Below are 16,056 nucleotides of genomic sequence, written 5' to 3'. Positions count from 1 at the left end.
GTCTTTTCTGCCTAGGGTCCTGGTCCTGGACAGAGGTGCATTAGCTGAATTTGATACTCCAACCAATCTCATCGCAGCTAGAGGCATCTTCTACGGGATGGCCAGGGATGCGGGACTTGCCTAAAATATGTTCCCGGGATTTCCTCCCAGCCTTTCCTGGAAGGGAAATGACACCATGTGTCCACAGAACGGACTGTGCCTCTGGAAGGAGCCTCACAAAGTAAGCAAGGAAGCGAGGCCCAAGAGGAGGAGGAGGAGGAAGAGACATCCGCAGTCACAGCGCAGTAGGCGGGGCCCAGGCTAGTACCTCGGTCTCCTGATTCCCAATCTAGCCTTATTTCTGCACTTCACTATTTTTGAACAATCATTCCATGGAGAGACCTCTCTCCTGCCTTGAATTGTTCATATTTTCTAAAGTATTTTTTAATGAAGCTTTTCCCTCCTGGAACGGAAGACTGCCAGGTCAGGCTGGCCTGGGAACCGAGTCCTGAGCTCCGGGTGCTGCCTGCCTGCGACTGAACACGGTGCTGAGGGAATAAAGCTGTGTGGTCAGCAGCAGACACACCCCGGCGTCGCCTTTTTCTGCCTGTTCATGGGGTTTAGGGACTGTGACCTTCAGAGGAGCCTGGGAGGAACAGGGAAAAGCAAAGGAGGGCTTCAGCGGAGGAGCTGTGTGGCTGTAGTCACCTTAATGGTTTGGACCTGAAGCTTTCGGCTGGAAATACAGTCTTCACGGCCAAAATTCAGTGGGTAATTGCCAGCTGTTTGGCTCTGCTGTGCAGATACCGTGAAAAGCTGAGAAAGAAAGGCCCTGAAATCTGACCCGCGGCCTCTTGGGAAAGCAGCTCAGAACAACTCCCTGCTCCCCTGTCCCTCAGCCTTGGGCTGTTTCTCCAAGGGCTGAGGAGGGCGGTTTCCTTCCTTGCTTCCTTCTTTGCTCCTTTATGGACAGGTCCTGACAGGTCCCATAACCAGAGCCCTCCAAGTCGCTCAGTCTTCAGTCCTGCAGAGAAGCCCAGAGCTGTCCCCCTCCCATCCCAGGCTAGCAAAGGAGATGGGGGAGTGGCTATTCTTTTTTTTCTTTCAGTACTAGGAACTGAATCCAGGGCCTTTGCACTGGGCTACAGCCCCAGCCCTTTTTATTTTTTTTATTTAGAAACAGGGTGTCCTGAGTTCCTTGGGCTGGGCTCAAACTTGCAATCCTCCTGCTTCAGCCTCTCAGAGGGCTGGAATTATAGGCGTGCACTACCACACCTGGCTTAAATTCAATTTTCCAGCAAGCCAACAGTTTATTCTGCCTTTGCAGGTCAGGGTCCAGCTGGCAGCAGGCCTTCTATCTGGAAGTTTCTTTGTCCCCGTGCCCAACACTCTCCTGATCTCACTCCCATCTCCTGCACCTTTGCCCCTGGTCTGCTGTGCCCGGTTGCGGTGGGTGACAGTGGTTTTTTTTCTCCCTCCACTCTAAGCAGTTTGCAGTAGATGTAGAGCTGGCCCCTTTTTCTCTGTGCTCTGGGTCGGCCTGTGGCTACAGGGCCATTTGTTAAAGGTTAATCACATTTTTTTTGGCAGGCTGTTTCTGCCCAGGATGTTTATGGGTATATGGAAGGCGACTTCCATCCTTGTGATAAAGCAAGTCTGAAAGCACAAATGCCCAAATTATTCTGCCTCTCCTTGGTGCTAAGAAAAGGTCTCTGCTCCGCTCTGATTTATTAGGCCATTCTGGCGTGATGTCTGCCCTGTGAGGCATGAGCAGGCCTGAACTAAAAGACAGCAGATCACTGGCCCCGCGATCCGCTCAGAGTCTGCAGCGTGAGATTGCATCTCCTCTCCTGTCTGCAGGTTTGCCTCGGAGCTCAATGAAGCACTGACAGGTGCTGACAACCCAGCGGAAGAGGCTCGGTTGTCAAGGAAATAGGATGATCAGAAAAAGTGGTTAACAGGGCATGACCTCCATGGTGCCAGCTCAGCTACTCCAGGAAATAAAGGCCACCACCAGGAACTGGGAGGAAAAATGCCACACAAATATCTAAGTGTCCCCAGGTGCCACTGACAGGGCATGAGCACCACCACAGCTGTGGAAAGAAGGGTCGGTGGGGATGGCCCTGCAGTTCCTCCTCAGAAGTGCCAGGTCCCTGGACCATGCAGCAATCTGAACTCCTATTATTAGAAGGATAAAGCTTTTTAGGAGGCCAAGATGAAAGAAAATGGGCTGGGTCGGTTAATATTTAACTTTAATGATATCTGTTACGTTTGAAGAGTTAGCAATGCACAAAGAAAAGAATCTCCCGGGAATGTTTACACACGGTGTGAACACATGCTCTACGAGGTGGAGAGGGGTGAGCTCACAGTTAACAAAAGATCCTTGTTAGAAATTACACAAAGCATATAAAAATATTTCTCTGAATGCATAGATTAAGACTTTCAACTTACCTCCCAGCAGCTGTGCAGTCTCATCCCACTGCCAGTCTCTGACACAGAGGCTCTGAGGCAGGAGCAAGGCTGGGGTGGGGCACCGCCAAGGACCCGTCTCTCACCTGGGACCCCCGGCCTCTCTCCATGTGCTGAGCCAGGGGACCCCTCTGCAGGCTACCTCCCAGCCAGGGGCCTCCACTGCTCTTCGGCTACTAATGAATCCAGGTGGTTCAAAGAGTAGAACCTCAGTAATTTAGACATGAATACTGAATTTATTTCTTCCAGGATAGAACCACACTTAATTGTATTAGTAAATTGTGACTTTTTTCAAAGCGAAGGGGAAAAAAAAAAAAAAGTCAGTACGTCTAAAGTAGTTTCTGATTGGATGGAACACAAGAAAGGGGTCTTCTTCAAAGCACTTGAGGGGGTGACAATCGACCTTTACCCTGCGATGCAGACACCTGGAGAGGGTGAGGCAGTCGCTGGCAGGAACCGGTAGGAGCCAAGTCACTGAACAGAGTGACTCGAGCAACTGGCCCAGAAGAATACCTCAGCCTCACGGCAGCACTCGGGCAGCACAGCGGTCTCCTCCGTGACATCTTCTGCATGTTCCCGCTAACTGCAGTGCTCTAATAAAATTAACAGGAAGTTCAGTTTCTTGGGAAACTATAGGCACTATGGGGAGAGAGGTCCTAAGACAGCAGGGCTGCTCCTCCTCGGCTGGCTTCAGCCCCGCTGTCCCGGGCACCTGTCTGGGCTCCTAGCTCGAAGGCTAAGCTGTTGGTTTCAACAAGACGCTGGCTTCTCTGGTACCATGGCTGACTCTGAGGAAAGGGAAAAGAATCCGTGAATGCATTCTTGAAAAAAGTTCTGATGCCACGCTTAAGAGTTTGACCTGGTGCTTGTTCCTGCCTTTGTTTAGGTCCAGTAGTCTCCCAACTCGCTTTGTTGAGTGGATTGGTGGTGGAAGTTGGAGGAGTCCCTAAGATCAAACAATTGGTTTACAAAAGCAACAGATTTCAGAGTTGTGTAAAAATCCTGATAATTTCAAAATAACCTTTATCTTTGATACAAAAATAAAGATGCTAACTCCTTTAGCTCAGTTTCCCACAATAACCTCTAAAATAGCAACAGATTCAGGTGCAAAAACTGCTTTTCATTTCTAGTGGAAGATGAGAGTGAGGATCTCGGACGGACGGTGCAGTTAACACATCAGTGACAGGAAGCGCCTCAGAGGGGACAGCAGAGGTTCCCGTGGAAAGCGGCAGAGCCCTCTAGTGACGAGACAGAGATGACTGTGGGGACAGAAGCAGGCTGAGGGGCACAAAGGGAAGTGGGGGAGGGGAGGCCCTTTTGGTTAGCAGCCTATTCACAATTAGGTAACTGTATTCTTAAATACTTTAACCTGAGTAACATTTATAAGTACGTTATAGGAAATCTCACAACCACAATCACACTCATCCCTTTGGCCGGTGCCTGTTTTCCCCAACCTTCCTGCCGGTCAGTTCACGGTTGTGCGGTTCACAGTTCTAAGAGTCGTGAGCCTGTGACTCGGACACAGGAAGGCAGCAAACCCAGCCCTCAGGGCACCGTGCACAGGAGTGGCTGGAAACGCTCCACTCCCGGCATCCTCGCAGACACTTTCTTCCCTTCCGCACAGCAAGCGCACTGGCTGGAGCTCACTTCGGCTCTCCAGACCACTTCCCAGCTGTTCAGTTTCAAGCGATAGGTTTGTTGTGCACCAAGAGGCTTGGAAGCGTGGCACCACTGCTGGGGTGAGGTTAGGGCTTCCTGCCTTGGCAGAACGGTGTTAGTCTATACTACGCAGTGGCACCAGGGGCCCTCCAGGGCATCTGAGGCTTTTGGATCAATGGCTTGTCCTTGGCCCAGAGATGACACGCACTGTCACAATACTCAGTGATAGAAGTCCCTGTTGCTAACGTCAGTACGTCAGCTTGGAAGCTCTCTTGTTGTAGCAAGGCCTTTCAGTCAGGGTAGAGGCAGCATTTCTGAACAGAAAATTATTTTCACTTATCATTAGAACCAGTTCCAGCTCCTGGAAATCCTGGAGTCGAGCAACGTCTTTGTCCTAAAACAAAACAGGTTAACAGGTTAAGAGCTGCGTGTCTGCAGACACTTGATAGGCTGTATCGAGACCAGTATCTTGGCTCGCTTCAGAATCTCAAGGGAAAATAAAATCCTTGTGGCCAAAGTTGTTAAATCCCCAGGGGGGAGCTGGGCTGAGATGGTGGAAGCCTTAACAGCCACTGCTGCATGAGGAGCAGAGGCCTTGAAGGAACAGGAAATGAATGGGTTGATTTTCGTCAGGGGCCCCAAGGAACCAAAGCCTGATGTTCCAGATGGAAGAACCACACATGCACCCATGTGGGTCTGCTCTAGAAGGTAACTTCAATTTTATCTCATAAAACACCAAGCACATTAATGGTGCACAAAGCAATCCCTGCAAATCACTAAGGAAGTGAGTGAAAATAGGTACACGTGAGCAGAAATTCAGAACATTCTGTCTGGTACTTTACAATTTTCAAAACTGCCGGTGTCTCTATGACTCAGTGGAGGGAAAGAATACTTTCTGATTACTCTTGGAAAACCACCGTGCTCCTTTTCTATTCTTTTTTCATTTCTTACCTATGACTCACACTTAACCAAGGAGGTGGTTAACTGTTTTCTCAGAGCAAAAGCAGCCACTAGAGCTCAGCACTGACCTTACCTTTCTCAGCAGAGTGTTGGGGAGCTTTCTGATCTTTTCCACTTGGTCTGGGCTGACACCCAGCTCACAGCAGCTCACTCTGAGCAGCTCTTGGTAAGTGAGCTCCTGTCGGTCCAGTTCAATTTCAATGAAATCGTTTTCTCGCAGGGATGGGTTCTGAATCCTCACCTTAAGTACCAGCTCTGGGAAAGGAGAAATGGTAATGAATAGTCTGCCATGGCACAGCCCATAACTTAAGATGTTTTCCAGGAGATAGTTGCCCTTAATCACACTGGGGCCAAAGATCAGTGAGGTCTGCTGAGACCCAGTCCTGGCTCTGCAGCAGCAGTTTCTGAGCTGTCTTCCCTGCATCTAAGGCTGCGGCTCCCCAAATCGAAGTGGGCAGGGGCAACCATCCATGTGTGAAGGGTCGTTCATATCTGCCTTTGGAACTGAGGGCTGAAGACATCAGAAGTGGTCTGCGGGAGAAGGGAAAGACCACACTGTACCCTGTGCTGTTTGGAATTGGAGCCATCAGGATGAACTGTGGTTTCTAATGTTCTTCCAGTGATGCAGGTAAGCAGATACAGGAATACTGTACACCTGTATATATGAATTATGTTTCTCTGTCTGCTTTGTTTTTTGTACTACTGAGGACTGAACACAGGGCCTTTGCATTGAGCTGCACCAACAGACCTTTTTCAAATGTTTTATTTTGAGACAGGGCCTCACTAAGCTGCTGCGTTGCCCGGGCTGGCCTCCAACTTGCAATTCTCCTGCCTCAGCTTCTGAGTGCTGGGACTACACGTGTGCCACCATACCTACCTTGCTTCTTTCTTTCTTTCCTAGCTGTCCTCTGTGTAAGCCTGGAAGAAATGACATACCTGTAGGAATAAGGACACCTTGTGCCCAATCCTGGTTTCTAAATATTATTCTCTACCAAAAAGAACCAGGGCTGCTTAGAGAAAGAGTTGATTCCAGGCCAGGGGTAGGGGAAGTTACACTATGTGGCTGGAACATCTTGTTAAGCTAGAAAGTGAGTAAGTATTCTAGGAAGGATGAAGACATGTTCAAGGGATGGAAGAACTAGCTTGAAAGGGCTCCCACTGGCCAAATCAGGAATGATCTGAATATCAAAATAACAATAGGAGCAGATTAAGCCCAGTGAATATAAGAATCCATGAGTCCATATTGATATAAATGGGGAAGGGAAAGCATTTCTTTCTTTTTTTTGGTAGTGGGTATTGAACTCAGGACCTTGCGCTTGCGAGGTAGGCGCAGTGCCACTGAGCTAAATCCCCGGCCTGGGAAAGCATCTCTATACAATGAAATACCAATTAATAAATAGGGAATGATAGATCAGATTCTACAAAATAACTGGCCTGGAGTCATAAAAATATCAAGGTGGTAAGGATAGAGAAAGGATGGAGATTATTCCAGAATAAAGGAGACAGATGGCTTGATAACTAAATGCAATGGGTGATCCTGGGCCAGAAAGGGAGGGGCGCACAGACACAAAGGGCACGGTTGAGAAAGCTGACAAAACTTAAATATAGGCCAGGTACGGTGGTACAGGCCTGTAATCCCAGCACTAAGAAGGCTGAGGCAGGAGGCTTCTGCTATCTAGCCCAGGGTATCCTCAAATTCGATCTTCCTGCCTCAATGTTCACACTGGGCTCTACATCAAAGTTACAGGAATGTATGTGTGTTTACTGGGGACTGAAACCAGGGCCTCACACTGAGCTACATCTTCAATTCTTTTTAAAAATTTTCTCTATTTTGAGAGCTAACAGGCTCTCTCTAAATTGTCCAGGCTAAGCATTCTCCTGCCTCAGCCTCCTGAGTAGCTGGGACTATGGGTATGCACCACCATATCTGATCTATTTCCTAAATTTGATAATTATCCTGAAGTTATATAAAAGAATATCCTTGTTTCTAGAAAGGCCACAAAGGAACAATACTTCAGTGTTTCAGGGTAGAAGGGCAAAAGATAAACACTTGCTAAATCTGAGTAAAAGGAGTTCCTTCTACAGGCCCTGCAACTTTTCTCTAAGTTTGTAACTATACATCCAACATATAAGCAGATCTCAGTGCCCTGGGCCCAACTCCCCTGCTACAGAGGTTGTTCGCTGCCCAAGCTGTACCTTGCATATTAAATGGAAATGTTCCAGTGAAGAAAAATGGCTGGAAGGCTGGTGCCTGTCCTGTGAATGTCCCATTTTGAGGCTCCAGAGACACAGGTGACTTGGATGGGACAGAAGAGAACAGGGAGCGGCTCTGACTCACTGGTGGCTGACAAACAGGCCCCGGTTTTGTGCTTTCTGGTGTTCTGAGGATGGCAGAAGGGGCAGCCATGTCGCCATTCTGCACCAGTGCTAAAGAAGTGTGGTCCCTTGAAAAAGCCCCTAGCAAGGGGGGCTCCCCCGGGGGCAGCAGTGGAGGGGAGCCGTCTGCGGGGGGTGAGGCTAGAGGGGTGGAGGGGCCTCCGTTCTGCAGCAGGGCTGAATCTTCGGCCTCCGGGGAGTAGATGAAGGGGAAGGGTGGGTTGGCCAAGTAGTTGGGAACAAAGGGCAGCTCCAACTCCTTCTGCTGGGGGAGGTCGTCATCGTCAGCCTCCTCCTCATCCACTTAAAAGAGAACAAACACAGAACGTTTACAGCTCTTTAAAAATGACCCCAAAACAGCATCTTTGAGCAGCTGTGTCCTTCAGAATGTGACAAGTACTTTGGTCGGTGTTTATTGGCTCTTCAGGTCAGAAAGCAAAAGAATATTTTGTTAGGTTTATATTTACTACTTTTATCATTATTTTGAATTTTACCAAGACCAAAACCAAACAGGAACCTTACGACTTTGACCTCCCCAGAAACAATATGGAATTACTGTCTTGGCACGATGGTGAACTTTGAAGAATACACCAGCTGCTTGCCTGGCATCAAGAATGCGGCTGAGGCCGGGGGAATTTAGCTCAGTGGTTCCGGTGCCTGCCTCGAAAGCGCAAGGTCCCGAGTTTGATCCCCGGTACAAAAAAAAAAAAAAAAAAAGAATGTGGCCGATTACACCACGAGTCTCAAATTAGTCTGGCAAAATCAAATGTTCCCCCCAAACATAGACTCACCTCCCATGATCTTTCTGATCTCTCTTCGCGATGTCAGCTGTACTGGCATCTCCCCTTTGGTGGTCAAGATCTCTTTGTCGGCTCCTGATTTTAGCAGGTAAGAGACCACCTGACCATGGTTGCGTTTGCATGCCCAGTGTAAACAGGTCCTGTCCCATGGGAAGGAGACAAGGACAGGCGGGTTGAGATTTCAAATTCTACACATCGGTACATAAATATCTGGAAGCTTACTAGAGTTCAGCTAGACACCAACTTTTTATTTCGCAAAGCAGATGGTCAAAATACTTACAACTTATTTTTAAGTTTCATTTCTGCATCTGGGGATGTAGCTCAGTGGTGGAGCCCTTGCCTAGCATGCCAGGTCCTGAATTTGATCTCCAGCACTTAAAAAAATTCCTAATCCCTGGGGGGAATTAAATTATCCTAGGAGTTTTCATTTCAATTGTTTCCAGAAGAGTGGCTGATTCCAGTGACACTTCAGGTCATTAGATTCTCTCAGTCTCCTCAAAACATATTTCTGTATTGCCTCCTTCCTTTTCAGGGACAACAAAAATTCACTTCATATGCATCCAGTGTCACTGGAAGATGAAATATCAGGCAAATAGCCACCTATCTGCAGCCTGCTCTGTCATGTCGATTAGTATTACTACAGCAGATATTCCTGTCTGAACCTCAGTTGCTCCCTCCTCTTTTTTTTTTTTTTTTGGTACTGGGGATTGAACTCAGGACCTTGTCCTTGTGCGGCAGGTGCCAGGTGCCAGAACCACTGAGCTAAATCCCCGGCCCTCCCTCCTCTTTCCTACACACACACACACACACACACACACACACGCAGAGGATTTCCAAATTTCCTTTTTTATGAGACAGGGTCTTGCTATGCACTTCAGTCTGGCCTTGAACTCACCATGATCCTCCTGCCTTAGCCTCCCAAGTGCTGAGATTACAGGTGCGTGCTACCCCAGCTGGCTAAATTTCCATTTTTAAAAACTTGGCTTTCCTATTTCTCTCCAGAAGGCTCCAAACCTATCCTCCTCATCTGCTCGGATAAAAGCACACATAGTTTCATTCCCAAAGCACTTAAAATGCATACACCAACAACCCCAAATATTCAAGATCAGACTTTGAACGATCAGGCTCATTTAAGAAAAACTAATAATTTTTTTTTTGGTACTGGGGATCAAACTCGGGTCCTTGCACTTGCGCAGCAGGCGGCGAAACCACTGAGCTAAATCCCCGGCCCCAGTAAAACTAATTATTGAATTTTGAATTTGTTTTTGTTTTTTTGGTACTGGGGATCGAACTCAGGTCCTTGCGCTGCAAGGCAGGCGAGGTGCCACTGAGCTAAATCCCCGGCCCCTAATTATTAAATATTGCACACATAGGAGGTGATTCTGTATGCTCCAAGGGGCTATTATATTAATACTATACAGAAATATAATTAGCATTCTGGCAAAAACTCCATCTTACTAGAAGTTATAGGATTCAGAGCTACTGAATTCACCCCCAGGTGCCAAGGCTGAATGCATATTTCGGAAAGAAAAGACTTTTTCCCTCTGGTTTGAAATGCCCTCTTTTACCACCTCCCTCCCTGAACTGACATCAGTGTCTTCAGGGGTCTGTCACTAAGCACGGGCATGATGAAGAACAGAACGTGTGTTCCAGAGTGAGGGTCAGGTCACTAACCCAGAAGTACAGCTACCTGGTTCCTGGAGGAGGCTGATTTGCCCTGGGCACCTCCACATTAGTGACTTACAGAAAGCTGGACTGTCTGGCTGGCCAGGAGCAACTCCACTGATGTTTAGCGACACTCCACACTACCATCATCAGAATGACATTATCTAGGAGCCTCCGCGGCATCCTCTGTGATGAAATTACAACCCATGTGAAGAGAATGAGTCTTGTGTTGCTGCTGTTATTGCCACTGATTTTTGGGGCAGTGATGAGGATGGAGCCAGGGCTCACCCAAGCACTAAACTACATGCTCCACAAAGACAGGAAAGTGTCTGCTTGGCATCTACAGGTGCTTCATTCTTTTTAGTGGGTGAATGAACCAAGGAGAAGACAGACATTGCTTAGAGTAGGAGATCCAAAATATCCTCGATTCTGGAAAATTGCCGCCTAGAGTGTTTGTGTGTGGATGTCTGTGGCATAGGCTTGAAAAGCGAATCATTTTAAGTGAGCACTCAAAAATGAATGGGGAGCTGGGGATTTAGCTCAGTGGTTTCGCCGCCTGCTGCACAAGCGCAAGGACCTGAGTTCGATCCCTGGTACCAAAAAAAAAAAAAAAAAAAAAAAAATGAATGGGGCGTGATGAGAAAAATACAGTCCCTTTTGGTCGGAACATGCTCACGTGCTCCCAGTAAATCACTTATCTGTGACAAGCTGGAAAGCAAGGGAGGGCTTTACTGCACGTGGATCACAGCGACTCCAGGACACATCCACACAGCACTGCCTCGGTCATCGTTTATTGCCCTGTGTGGCTCAGGAGCCCTAACTCAGCACAGCAGCCAGGCAGGATTTTCAGTCTCTTCACAAGCCCTCACACTTGTTCCTGAGAGCTGGGGGGACATGCGACACTGGAAGGGCCACCTATGAGGGCGCTCTGTCTCGAAGTCAGCGCCTCAGCCTGGGCGTTCACAGTCCGAACATGTGATCAGTACTGGGAAGCATTCCAGTCCGGGGGCCCTGGCATCACTCACCATCGGGGCATCACTCATCACTGCTAAAATTGTGGTTCTGGGGCAGCCAAGAACTGAAAGCAGCCGCCATCCTGCTTTTCTGTGCTAAAGAAGTATTTGCCACTTCCGCCATATTGCTTAATAAGGAGAGAACAGTAGCAACAGTTAACACAGATATAATGCTTAACGTGTCAGATGTTGCTATAAAAGCTCTCTCTATAATTAACTCATTGGATCTTCAAAATGTCCCATGAAGAGTCAGGTATGTGAGGGCCCTCTCCAAGTCCAGCTACTTGGGAGGCTGAGGCAGGAGAGCCACTTGAGCCCAGGAGTTCAAGGCCAGCCTGGGCAACATAGGGATACTCTCATATCAAAAAGAAAATGAAGGGCCGGGGATTTAGCTCAGTGATTTTGCCACCTGCTGTGCAAGCACAAGGACCTGAGTTTGATCCCCAACACCAAAAAAAAAAAAAAAAAAAAACCCCACAAAATAAAAAGAAAATGAAAATCCCATGAGGTAAGTACTATTATCAACATTCTCCCCCTTTTACAAGATGAGGAAACTGAGGCAGTCAGCACATAAATAAGCAAAGCATGAGTGGGGTATGCTAGGTATAGATTAATGTAACGGACAATAAAGCAGGGTCAGAGATTACATAATAACAAAGATTGAGGAGGCACTTTACGCAATTTTAAACTGAAGGCCGAGGAAAGGGCTTATCATGAAGGGGATATCTCAGATCTGAAGGAGTACAGAGAGCAAACCAGGTGGAATCCAGGGATAAAGCACTTTAGGCAGAGTATTTAAAGTACATCAAGTGCTGTGCATTTCTGTACATAACTTCATTTAATTATCACAAAGCTGATGAATTGGTTATTTTTTTAACTTTTATTTTTTAGTTTTTCAAGATAGAGTGTCACTATGTAGTTCAGGCTGGCCTTGGACTCACTAAGTAGCCCAGGCTGGCCTTGAACTCCCAGTGATCCTCCTGTCTCAGCCTCTGGAGTGATGGGATTACAGGTGTGTACCACCACACCTAGCTAATTATTTAAATTCTTTTTTTTCTTTTGGTACCCGGGATAGATCTCTGGACCTTGCACTTGCGAGGCAGGCAATGGAACCACTGAGCTAAATCCCGGGCCCCTTAAATTCTAACAGTGATGTAGAATTACTAAATTGTTTTTTTTTGGTACCAGGGATTGAACTTGGGTCCTTACACTTGTGAGGCAGGTGGCGGAATCACTGAGCTAAATCCCCGGCCCTACTAAATTTTAAATTTATTAATTTAGGTGCATTTTACAAACTGAGGAAAGTTCGGAATCCTTCATCTGTAAAATGGAGAAAAGAACAACAGCTACACCCCAAGTAGTTGGGAAGGAGACAGTATATGTAAATGGCTCGGAATTGCATCTGTGCTACAGAGCATGGTCAATAGATGCTAGTTGTTTATTATCCCTCATCTCATAAATGCTCACAACATCCTTCTGAAATGAAGTACGAAGCGACTCAGGTAAGGTCGCACATGTAGGCAGGCAGGGAGAAGAGCCCGAGGTGAAGTACAGGCTTACGCATCGGTACAACACTGCCATCCAGTGCCAAGACAGTAACTACAGCTTTGAACAATGTTCAGAGCAATGTTCTGAAAAGGCACATAGCTGCAAGTTTCCAAACACTTGTAAACAAAACACAACAGGAGGACTGTATCTTTAGTTCCCCTGCTTTCTGAACAGCTATCCAGGATTTTTTTATTTAGGGAAAAGGTTGTAAATCAATTTGTTGGGGCTGCCATGGTGTAATCCTAGCACTCAGGAGGCTGAGGCAGGAGGATCACTGTGAATTCAAGGCCAGCCTGGAGCACATGAGTTCAAAGCTAGCCTGAACTACAAAGCCAAGACCCTGTCTCAAAAAGAGGGAGAGAGACACTCCTTATTTAGTTGGGAAGGAACCAATATGTGGCCAGACAGACATCTAAAACCTCAGATGAAATTCCCTATTTAAAATTGTAATAAGCACACAAAGCAACTCTACAAGATAAACAAATTAGTCTTCTCTCAACATGCAGTGGTAGGCAGCAGCAAATCACAGATGTAGTAAGAAAACAGGCAGGGGGCCAGGGATTTAGCTCAGTGGTTCCACTCTCTGCCCTGCAAGCACAAGGACCCGAGTTGGATACCTGGTACCAAAAATAAAAAAGAAAAAGAAAAAGAAAACAGGCAGAAGAATGATGCAAGTGGTAGGTTTGTTGTTTCTACTCCTAGCTTTGGCTAAAGAAATCGTGGGAGGGCCGGGTGTGGTGGCGCAGGCCTGTGATCCCAGGGCTGGGGAAGCTGAGGCAGGAGGATCTCCTTGAGTTCGAGGCCAGCCTGGACGACATAGTAATTTCAAGACCAGCCTGAACTACAAAGCACACCCTGTCTCAAAAAAAAAATTAAAAAAATGGGAGTTTCGAAAATTCCTGCTTCCTCGGTTGCTTATGCTTGTAGCTCTGCACGAAGAAGCACCTATGGCAAAATAACTAGGGTGAGCACCAACGCAGAGTCGCCAGAAATCAGTGTTCAGCACGGTTCCGGCCCAGGCAGCTAGCGGGGCCGGAAACAGGGGACAGTGGGAACTGGGGGGCGCTGCTCGGCGTAGCCCCGCGGCCAGGGTTTGTGTAGGATGCGCCCCGCAGGCTTGAGGCGGCCTCACGTTAGCCGGGAGGTCCGGGACAGCGCTGGGCCCCACCCACTCTGAGGCTGTCTGGCGCCCAGGGACCACGGCCTTGAACTTGGGCCACCCCCGATCCCCACTTACCAGCCGTTGACCTCATTTTGGGAGTTGACATCCACCCCGCTCTCCACCAGCTTCTGCACCTCCCGGATGTCCCCCAGGGCCGCGGCCTCGCGCAGCCGCTCCTGCTGCTCCCTCTGCTCCAGGAGCGCGCTCATCTTTCCCCGGCCTTGGGCCCCGGCCGCCCCGCCCTGCCCCGGGCCTGTCAGCGCCTCCGCCTTCTCCGCGGCCGGCTCCGGGCCATGGGGAGAGAGCGCGGGGCTCCCCGCCCTGCTCGAGCCTGGCCCGAGGCCTGCGCTGTCGCCCGCCCTCTGCCCGTGGCTACCCGGCTCCGGCTCGCAACCCGCAGGCCCAGGCCTCCTCCCCGGCCGCGCCTCCTAAGGCCGACTGCGGGGGACCCTATTCAGTGTGACAACCCTGACCCAGATTTCTCGCGTTCCGACCCACGGCGCCGCTGCCCTGAGCTGGCTGGGGGTGGGGAGGGGTGGTTATGTAACCACAACACAGTATTAGCCACCGTGATTCATTGGCTATTTTTAGACCTCCCCATCCCGCAGCTTCCAGGGAGGAAGACAGACACTTGGAAAGAGAAAGAAAGTATATTAGAGAGCCAGAAAAGCCTTATCCTCTGGCGCAGGCTGTTTACCAGGCATCAAAGATAATTGGTGGGTTGTTTTTTTCCAATTTGGGCTGGCTCATTTTCCTGCCCAGCAGGACTGGGAAATGGGCTGAACATGATCCGACTGTAATGCGCCATTATTGCACATATAGATTACACTGTTCTTTCTTTTTGGTCCGTGCTTGGAACCATTCTGTTAGATTATTTATTGCAATTTATTTTAAGTGAGCATTTTTTTTCTACATTGGCTTTCAGGAATATTGATACTGTCTTTTTTACCGTTTATAAGCTTTAATTTATCACTGATTATAAACCATTACACTTCATAAAGGTCATGGAAGGAAAAAAGAAAGAAAATACCAAAGAGGGTTTGGAGTCGTGGGCCTGATTTCAAGCATCAGGATAGACCTCTGTACAGCAGTTTGCTGGATCCTGGCCTAATCTATCTAATGAGGTTGAGGACCCTTCTTGGTGCTGTTTTACTACCCAGTGGAAGAAAAAGAAAATACTGTTTTGCTGGGCCCAGGTGCCTGGAGAGATTCCCCCAAGGTGGCACAGGTTGGAACTCAGTAGATGGCAAGAGAGGATTAAGGAAATAGCCCTGGAGAGCCAGTGAGGAAGGTCTGGAGCAGAGAGGAGATGAAATCCAACGGGACGAATTTAGGCATTAAGTCTTCATTTCCGTCTCAGGACTGTCAGGGTGTGCACAGCAAAAAACAATATCTGTGCATTATGATTCAGTAGCTCACACAGCTCACATGGCACACCAGGTGGCAATGAATATAAAATGACTAAACTCTTAAATTGACCACCGCGGCAAATTAGAACTCTGCTTGAGCTTACTTTTTTTAAATTTTTTTTTTTTTTTTTTTTTTTTGAGACGAGTCTTGCTGTGTAATTCAGGCTGGCCTTAAACTCACTATGTAGCCCAGGCTGGCCTGGAACTCTCGACAATCCTCCTGCTTCAACTTCCTGAGTGCTGAGACTACAGGCATGCACCACCACGCCCAGCAATATGTTTTTCTTTTCTGAGATGGGAATTGGGTCCAGGGCTTCATACATGTTAAGCTAGGACTCTATCACTAAGCAACACCCCCAATCCATTAATGTCTTCTTTTTTTTTTTCCAGTACCAGGGATCGAATTCAGGACCTTGTGCTTGCCAGGCAGCCACTGTGCCACTGAGCTACATCCTCATTAATGTCTTCTTAAATCCTACGTCTAGGTCCAGGGATTTAACTCAGTGTTTCCACTGCCTGCCTCAAAAGCTCAAGGTCCCGAGTTCGATCTCCGGTACAAAAAAAAAAAAAAAACTACCTCTACAATCTCTGACTCCAACCTTCTATTTGTTAATCCTCAAATTTAAAAAAACAAAAAAACAAAACGAAGTTCAGCATTGGAGGTGTAGCTCAGTGGTAAAGCCATGCTTAGTATGCACGAGGACCTGGGTTCAATCCCTAGTAGAAAAACAAAATCAAAAACCGAGCACCCTAAAAAAAAGCCCTATAATCCTTGCTCTATCTGAGTGTAACATGGTACCTATTACTTCATTTTTCTCTACTTCGTCTTGTCTCTAAGGAATCTCTTAACTTTCTGGCTGTGTCAGCCTGGACTGGTGGTTCGGCACTGTTGAGTCACTGAGAATGCTGCTATGAACAATTAGAGTTCTTGATTTTAGAAGCATGCAATCTCTCTGGGGCACAAGGGAAACAAGAAGGTATTACAGTGGAAGTATATGGCAGAGAGCTCAGTGGTT

The 16,056-nt window shown here is 47.8% G+C and overlaps 2 protein-coding genes across 5 annotated transcripts in view; one reads left to right on the top strand and one right to left on the bottom strand.

The window, feature by feature from the left end:
• Abcc3 (ATP binding cassette subfamily C member 3) overlaps nt 1-565 on the top strand; it is a 41,940-nt gene extending 41,375 nt beyond the window's left edge. For all 3 annotated transcript variants that reach the window (XR_002387710.2, XM_004859735.3, XM_004859736.3), the window contains exon 31: nt 16-565. Coding sequence is in view for 2 of the 3 variants with exons in the window: in XM_004859735.3 (XP_004859792.1) it covers nt 16-124 (109 nt within the window). In the remaining variant the exon portion in view is untranslated. The remainder of the gene's footprint in view (nt 1-15) is intronic.
• A 1,649-nt stretch (nt 566-2,214) lies between these two features.
• Ankrd40 (ankyrin repeat domain 40) lies at nt 2,215-14,071 on the bottom strand. 2 transcript variants are annotated; one of them, XM_004859739.4, is made up of 5 exons: nt 13,707-14,071; nt 8,235-8,383; nt 7,264-7,746; nt 5,141-5,322; nt 2,215-4,501 (listed from the first exon to the last, which is right to left on the bottom strand). In XM_004859739.4, the coding sequence occupies exons 1-5, from the start codon at nt 13,838-13,840 to the stop codon at nt 4,355-4,357; spliced, it is 1,095 nt and encodes a 364-aa protein (XP_004859796.1). In that variant the 5' UTR covers nt 13,841-14,071; the 3' UTR covers nt 2,215-4,354. The 2 variants fall into 2 exon arrangements, with proteins under 2 accessions (XP_004859796.1, XP_087058642.1); XM_087202516.1 differs by lacking the exon at nt 8,235-8,383.
• Between the last annotated feature and the right edge of the window lie 1,985 nt (nt 14,072-16,056).

The sequence above is a fragment of the Heterocephalus glaber genome, unplaced genomic scaffold (assembly GCF_053883595.1).
Source record: "Heterocephalus glaber isolate CG9 unplaced genomic scaffold, H.glaber_assembly_v1.0 deba00001773, whole genome shotgun sequence".
NCBI lineage: Eukaryota > Metazoa > Chordata > Mammalia > Rodentia > Bathyergidae > Heterocephalus > Heterocephalus glaber.
This window is presented reverse-complemented; position numbering and strand designations above follow the sequence as displayed.